The 8,534-nt window shown below is 35.1% G+C and overlaps 1 protein-coding gene across 1 annotated transcript; it reads left to right on the plus strand.

Annotated features, from left to right (window-relative positions):
• The first annotated feature begins 1,340 nt into the window (after positions 1-1,340).
• LOC125591839 lies at positions 1,341-2,039 on the plus strand. Its single transcript, XM_048766707.1, has one exon. It carries the CDS (start codon positions 1,341-1,343, stop codon positions 2,037-2,039), a length of 699 nt encoding a protein of 232 aa, XP_048622664.1.
• Positions 2,040-8,534: the final 6,495 nt, after the last annotated feature.

The following is an 8,534-nucleotide window of genomic DNA, read 5'->3' on the forward strand; positions in this document are numbered from 1 at the left end:
CGCCGCTAACCCCGCATCAATCGGAGTTCGGACGCGCCCCCACGCTCAGCTACAATACAGGCAGAAAATTTGTTCCAGAAACTAAAATCTCTCTCAACCATATACCAGTCTCCTATTCCAACAAGTAGCAACAAAAACAATAATTCCGAGCAATCCATCAGCTAACCAGGAAGATCTCTAACTGATAGACCGATCAACCCATCAAAAGTTTTCAGGTATCATCGAAAACTCATCTAAAACCCATAAAGTATTAAATACCCCCATCCGCAGCCATGTAGCTATATTTAGCAACATGTCTCTGCAAATAAAATAAAACCAGAAACCATAAACTCTTTAAAATCTGGAACCTGAATTTTTTTTGAACCTGTTCTTAATCTGAAACTGATTTTAAAATTGTTTAAAACTTTTCCTGATGATAGTTTCACATTAGAACTGTTTAGGATTGAAAGTTCAACAATTTTTTTTAAAAAATCTGACTGCTATATGTTGAAAGAAACCGACTGTTACTTGCTTAAACTTATCATTATTGTCCTGTTTAATGTTCTTATCTGATCTGAATCAACTAGAACTGTTAAGGACTGCATGTTACATAATTTTTTTTTTGAAAATCTGATCATGGTTTCATAAATTAATCCGAGGTTTTACCTCCTGTTCTTGTCTAAGAAATTTGTTTTCCTGATGATTGATAACGACTAGAACTTGATTAGGATTGAAAAAAATATTTTTTTAATATTTAAAGTCGAAATATCAGAGATATATCTGAGAAAATATATTTATTTTTAAATCGAAAAGTATATAATAAATTGCTTGAATAAATCAAATCTTCCTGATTTATATTTTTAAGTCACAATTATTTCTGATTTGATTATTTTTTGAAAAAAATAATAATAAATATGGTATATTTTTCGAAAACCCTAACCTGATTTCATAATTGAATTGGTTTGCTTGATTGCATATTGTTTGCATACTAATATTGCATACTGAACATGAAATCTCGACTGTTAGGGATATAGATCATTCATAGTTTTCAAGCAATCTGATCTGAACTGAAAAAAAAAAATCATTATACTAAATGATCTGATCCAATGGGATGAAGAAAATATGGAACATTTTCCTGATCATCTAAGATAGAATCCCTAAAGGTCTTGAAACCTTGTGTTTGAAATAAGAGGACCTTAAATCTGAAAAATACATTGATCCACACCTTAAACCGTATGGTTTTAAGAAAATGCATCATTTAGAATTTTTTTTTCTTTTGGTCCGTGTGTGGCATTGATATGAAGCATGAAAAATTTCAAAAAGATTACTTGATTAAGACCTGTTTTGAATAATGATTTCAGATGTCGAGTTTCATACCCTCAGATTACAAAGCCCTTGATCTCTCTGGAGATAATTATCTTGATTGGGCTATAAACACTTCAGCCGTCTTGAAGTCTAGAGGACTTGGGAAGTGCATCAAGTATGGCAATGACACCCTTGCGTGTGAAAGACACAGAGCCATAATGATTATGCGACACCATCTCTGTGAGGACCTAAGAGACGAGTTTGGATATGTTAATGATCCTCATAATCTCTGGTCATTTTTGAATTCTAGATTCTGTGAGCCATTGTTGCACGAATCCAAGAAAAAATGGGAAGCTCTAAGGTTCCAGGATTATGAATCCGTGGACAATTATCACTCTGATCTTATGAGAATCACCTATAGTCTTAGACTATGTGGTGAATTGGTAACAAACGAGGATTTGTTAAACAAAACTCGTGACACATTCCATTCAGAGGAAGTGTTGTTATCACATCAGGCCAAAGGTTTCACCACCTATTATGACCTGTTCTCATATTTATTAGACATTGAGCAAAAGAAGCAGAAAAGGATGGATAACATCAGACGGTTTAATGACATCATGGAGATATATTATGAAGTACTAGACAGTGAGATGAAAATCCCTGAAGCTAATAAAGCCACATTTGATAAGAAGAGATCTGAGGAGGATTCCGAGTGGACACTCATGGACCATGAGGTCGGATTATACATTGAATAATTTTCCGACATTCTGATTTTATGTTTTCATATCTGATTTGATTTATTTGTTATTCATTTATGTTATTGAAATAATAAAAACGATTTTGTTTTTATATATTATCTTGCTTGGTCTTGCTTGATGATTCTTGATTAAATAACAAATAAAACCTTAATAAAAGGATAATCAGTCAACTGATAGTTGATTTCATGCATGGTTTAACTTTACCTTGATTGTATAGGTTTAACTTTACCTTCCTGCAATCACATAAAATCAATTGTTGGGTGTAGACTAATGAGTCAGTTCACTGATAGATTGATTTCTCGCATAGATTTAACTTCATCTTGATAGTATAGGTTCAACTTTACCTTCCTACAATCACTTGAAATCAATTAATTGGTACTTACAATGGCAAAAGACACGACATTATTCAGACCCATTGAGTTATAAAGATTTTAACATTCTACATTGAACCAGTGAGCAAAGAAAATACGATTCCTTTCAGATTTTTGAAAAATCGCCTAAAAGCATTATGAATGCCTATACCCATATTTTCTACTGATTTATTCTATGCTAAGGATCAGTATGAAAGAGGCATAAAGCCATGGTAACCAGTATGGTTCGCCACGAAATAAACATTTATGGCATGACCAGATTAGCCATCTTGATCCAAAACATGATGAAAAATTAATTAAGGCACAAAAGTGATCCCATAAAATCTCACAATGTCTTATAAGTACACAAAAGGGAAAATCACTAAAATAATTAAGGCTCCACTGTCCTAAGCACTACGAAATTATGAGTATGTTCATGAGGGGGAGAGAGGACTAAAACCCACAGTCCATGATCATATCATAAATTCGGATTCCATGGTTTACAACCATAATATACACGGCTGGAAAGCTTTAAAGCCCTCACTAATGGTACATCACCCACGTCCAGCCTAAAGCTTAAGGACATTATGTATATAAATATTGATTTACATCAGGCCATACATGTAAGCATAGACATTCCCACCTCTGAATGATTAAGGGTCATAAACCAGACATATACACAAACCATCTTAAGAAAATACGAATATTCCACCACATATATGTGTGCCATTTAAGATGGAACCTCAGATGAGGATTGGGAATATATATTAGATAAATAAGACTTCCTCCACGAAACTATAATGTATCTTGTGCCAAACATGGATGATTTAATCAAGTGGCCAAGAACACAGATTACAAAAGATAGTAATCTGATTATCCAACTTTGAAAGGAGAAAGTTATCAGGCTGATAAAGAGTAAAGAGTAAAAGAGAAATATAATGGTATCAACCATAGTTGTCTTGGCAAGATCCTCAGACCAAAGATTATGATCTAGACGTTCTAAAAGAATATGATCAAAAGATATAAAAGCTAGCAGAAATATATGCCAGACACACTGACCCGAAAAGAAAAAATGACTATGTCATACCAGCTTAAGCACCACGAATTAGATGTCTAAGAGACACAATCAAGTTGCTACAATGTCTATTAGAGATAGACAAATAAGTTCCAAATAATAAGGAACCTCGGAAAGTAATGAAAGGTGCTCAGAATCGTACAAATCCGAGTTCATAAGAGAAACCAGTTCAGACAGAGAAATAAGGTTGCGCAACCACACATCTAAGGTACCAGACCATGTAGTTTGGGACGCCAAACTGCAAGGTATAAAGGTCTTGGATAATAAGATCTCAAAATCTAATTAGATCATGTCTGGAACAGTATGAAACTAAAGATAAAGAGTGTTAACACCAAAGATGTATTTACATACATAAGAGCTCATAAAAGATTGTAGTACTTGGGATTTGAAGGATATAACCTGAGGATCATGAACCCACGTAGAGTACTCATAAAACCTATATAGGGACGTGGGGTGTTCAAAGAATTCAAAGTAATTATAAGACAGATGGGCGTAGTAACCATGTACATACAGAAAAGCCATCTAAGAAAGAAACCAGTGAATGGATCTTGTGAGATAAGAAATTCCGTGAGATTAAAGGACATGACCACATGGTATAGTGTGTCCATGTTCCTTCTAAATAACGTTCAAGTATAGCTTGATTACACAAGGATACTCACAAGGACCAAGGAACAATTTATAAAGAGATATGCTCCTATATGGTGGATGCTACTACAGAAAATCAAGTTTGATTTTGTCTGGATATTTACTAAAGAAATAATGGTGTAGTAAGCAGCAAATGGATCACTGGATAAAGGTATCAACGTACCATAGAAATATGAGAAAGAAATTCTCATAGAACAAGCTTTGTTCCTAAGTTGTTTATGGATTGTAATATACAGCAGCTGTAAGTAATATGAAAGACTAAGTATTTACTTAGTGCAGTCAGTCCATACAGAAAATATTATAATTCCTTGTGATCATAATAAAGACCAACTGAGAGAAAAATGTTTAATGGTTCAAAGGTTCAATAATACAAGTTATCGATTGATTAAACAGGCTATGTTTTACATATGGAAAGTCTGTAGAAAAATCATAGCCGTGTGTGTGTGTGTATGATTAAGTCAGCACGTCTAAGTGAGAACCATAAACCAGGATAGTGACCAGAAGGATGTCTGGTCGTGGCTTAATGATTATAAGCATTGCTAAAGCAAGAAAAGATCGATAACCATGTACAAAGGACATGAGTGTATGACTGCGAATTCATTGTGTGATGAGTTTCATTGCAGCAAATAATTATTGATGGTATGACCTTAGACACTCATGATTATGAACGAATATAGACAAGGTCTATAGCTCAACATGGATCGACAAAAGAAAATAAAGAATGATTGGTTACAATGGATAAAGCCATTGGCACATACGAAGAGATATAAGTCCGAATGAACGAAAGATATGAAGTAAAGTTGTTCGTATGTGTTCTGGGTCTATGACTCAATATATATTGAATGTCCACGTTTTGGGAAAGCCATATAACCAAAGAGAATCCGTGGGACATGAAAAAGGACCTGCAAGTAAAGTTTTATTGCAGATTATAAAGTCCATCCGAGCACCGTTTGAAGCACCATCAGTTCAACCAAGACATGGAGTGATCAGCAGCAAAGATGTACATCCTGACCACATCTTAATGGAGTTCCAAAAGACATACCAACGTCCAAGACTTACAAGTTCATTCAAGGAGAATCCAGCTGATCATCTTCACCAAGTCATAGGCAACTTCAACGTTCAAGAAGACTCGGATACCAGATGGGAATGCGTCTACTACAGTGATGCATTCATCTGGGGGAGTTCATGTGTTGTACTCTTTTTCCTGTCCTTGGTTTCCCATTTTGCCACATTGGTTTTGGGGTTTTTAAGGAGAGGTTTTAATGAGGCAACATTAAGCATGCAACGAACCTGTACCGGATGTGTCGATCAAGGGGGAGTGTTATAAACCAAATGATGATCGACCATGGATCAGCCCGTACTGCAGGCCCAATCCGGGACATGATAAAGACAACCAGAGACTATGTGTTTATCTAGTATATATTCCATGTATATCTGTAACATAGTGTTTATCCTTATCCTTATCTTTTTAGGATAAACATGACCTTATGACGGTCTAATACCTTGTATATATATGGACCTTCTGGTCGACAGTAATGATAACAGAAGTATTTCTCCAACACTTCATTTACAACAAAAGCAAAGTTACGAACCCATTTTTTGTACTACTAGTCTACTATCATGAGTCTAAACCGATTTCCTCGATCAGATTTAGGTCATTTCCTAAGTTTTCTAAACCCTAAAAAATATCAAACACTGAACCATATATATATCAAATCAAATTTTACAACATGATATCAAACCAAATAAAATCAAAAGCATACGAATCTTAGCGAATTTTGATTAGGATAACCACATGATCTAACACGAACCAAAATTCAATATTCTGTAGTTAAAAATGGTTTAGTTAAGATAATCTCACGTTAAGCATATCAGCAAATTTTGAGAACCTAATTCTAGATGAAATTGAATCATATTTGAGTCATCAATATACATCACTTCTGCCATGTCTCATATTAGACCATCTCCAACCCACCTCTATTTATATCTCTATATTTTCCTCTAAAATAGAGAAACTCTATTATAGAGGTGAGAATGCTCCAATGTATGCTTCTATAATAGAGTTCCTCTATTTATAGGGGAAAATATAGAGATATGCTATTTTCACCTCTAAATATAGAGGCAAAAAGTAAATTTCCTCTATATTTTTCTCTAAAATAGAAAAACTCTATTATAGATGTATACATTGGAGCATTTTCACCTCTATAATAGAGATCTCTATTTTAGAGAAAATTATAGAGGTGTACATTGGAGATGCTCTTACAACATACTAAATTATAAAATTTTCACTTAAATGTGTTCTCAATTAATAGTATGATTTTAATAAGTGTATGTTTAGTTATTCAGTCAGATTTGACCCAAAATCATAAATTAATTCAGTAAGATTTTGAACTTAATTATTTAGATTTAGGTGTTACTATTTAGACCTATAAAAAAACTAAAGTACAGAAAAAACTGTAACTGCAATTTTATTGTTACTATCAACAAACAATAACAATAAGATTGCAGTTTCAGTTTCTTCCATACATTACTCTTTTTTCTTAGTGTAAATATTAAATTTCCGTACTTTAGTTTCATTCTCTTATTGACTGGTTTCATAAATTTGGATTACAACGTGTCCATATATCTTTCATCGAAGCTTTATTTTATAGAAAACTCGAAAAGCTCAATTTCAACCTATAAAGACACATAAACACAAAAGGAATATAAAAAAAAAAGAAACAACATAACAAAAGCAAAAGAGAGTGGTAATTAAGGCCCAACACTCAAACTCTTCACCCTCACTCCTTCTCTGTCTCTTTCTCTTACCACTTGCTGATGGCTCTCTATCTCCCATCTCTCTCTATCCTCCTCCTCCTTCTCCTCCTCCACCGCGATGTGGTGCGTTGCTAGGTTTGATGTCATGAGCAAGGCGCTTCAAGGCAGCTCTGGACTACGCATGTGCTGTTGGAGTAGACTAATAGAGATTGAAGATCATGAGAGAAAATGTATAAAATGATCTTTGTATTCAATCGAGTTAGTTACAAAGTCTGATATTTACATGTATATATAGTCAATACTAAACCAAGCTAAACCAGCTTAAATTACATATACAACATCACCATACTAAACCGACTAATACCCCCCCCCCTCCCCCCCTCAAGGTGGAGGTGTGTAAATATTCAAAAATCCCATCTTGGTAATGAGATCCCGAAATGAAGCAGGATACAATGCTTTAATCAGAAAATTCGCAATTTGATTATGAGTGCGCACATGCATAGTCTTGACATACCACTGTCAATACGTTCACAGATAGTATAACAGTCTTGATCAACGTGTTTAGTCCTCTCGTGATAAACCGAGTTGTTGGCAAAATGAAGAGAAAGAGTGTTGTCACCATAAAGATGTGTTGGTAACGAAGAGGCACCTGAAGATCATTCATAATACGAATAAGCCATTCGATCTCACAAGATGCATCTGCTAAGGCTCGGTACTCTGCTTCCGCTGTGCTTCGAGAAACAGTGCGTTGTTTCTTAGATCTCCAAGTCACCAACGACTCGCCTAGAAACATAGTATAACCTGTTATAGACTTGCGAGAATCAGGGCAAGAACCCCAGTCCACATCAGCAAAGCCTCGTAAATCAAAAGAACCATCAGCTGCATAAAAAAATTACTTGTCCAACTCTTCCTTTAAGATAACGAAGAAGTTTATGAGCTGTTTGAAGATGAGCCTCCCGTGGTTGAGATAAGTATTGACAGAGCTTAGTGAGAGTATAAGCAATGGATGTCAGGCCTAAATGGCCAAGTACATTAATCTTCCCATCAATCTCCTATAAACTTTCGGCTCAGCTAATAAAGCAGCCATCTCATGAACAATCTTAGCACCATCTTTAGGTGGTATTGTCTCCTTCGAAAGTCGATAGTAGGATCAAGAGGAATCGAAGAGGTTTTGCAACCTAGAAAACCAGTGTCATCAAGTAACTCAAGGATATACTTTCTTTGACAAACTGATATGCCTCACTCAGACCGAGCTATCTCTAGACCAAGAAAATACTTAGCCTCTCCAAGATTACGCAGTTTTAAATGTGATTCCAACTCACCAACAAACTCCTTGACAGCTTTATCATTGTTGCTCGCAACCAATATGTCATCGACATAAACTAGCACCGCCAATTACCTTCCATCAACATTCTTCACAAACGATGTATGATCATCACAAGATTTCTTAAAGCCCATCTGCAATATAGCAGACAAAAGTTTCAAGTACCACTTGGTACTTCCTAGATGCTTGTTTGAGACCATATAGAGATTTATGAAGTCTACAAACAACATTAGGAGGGACTGAAACGCCTATTAACTCTTCATAACTAGGGGAAAACCTCATGTAAATCTCCTCTTCAAGATCTCCATTTAGAAAATCATTGGAGATGTCTAGTTGGGGTA

The sequence above is a fragment of the Brassica napus genome, chromosome C8, assembly GCF_020379485.1.
Source record: "Brassica napus cultivar Da-Ae chromosome C8, Da-Ae, whole genome shotgun sequence".
Lineage (NCBI taxonomy): Eukaryota > Viridiplantae > Streptophyta > Magnoliopsida > Brassicales > Brassicaceae > Brassica > Brassica napus.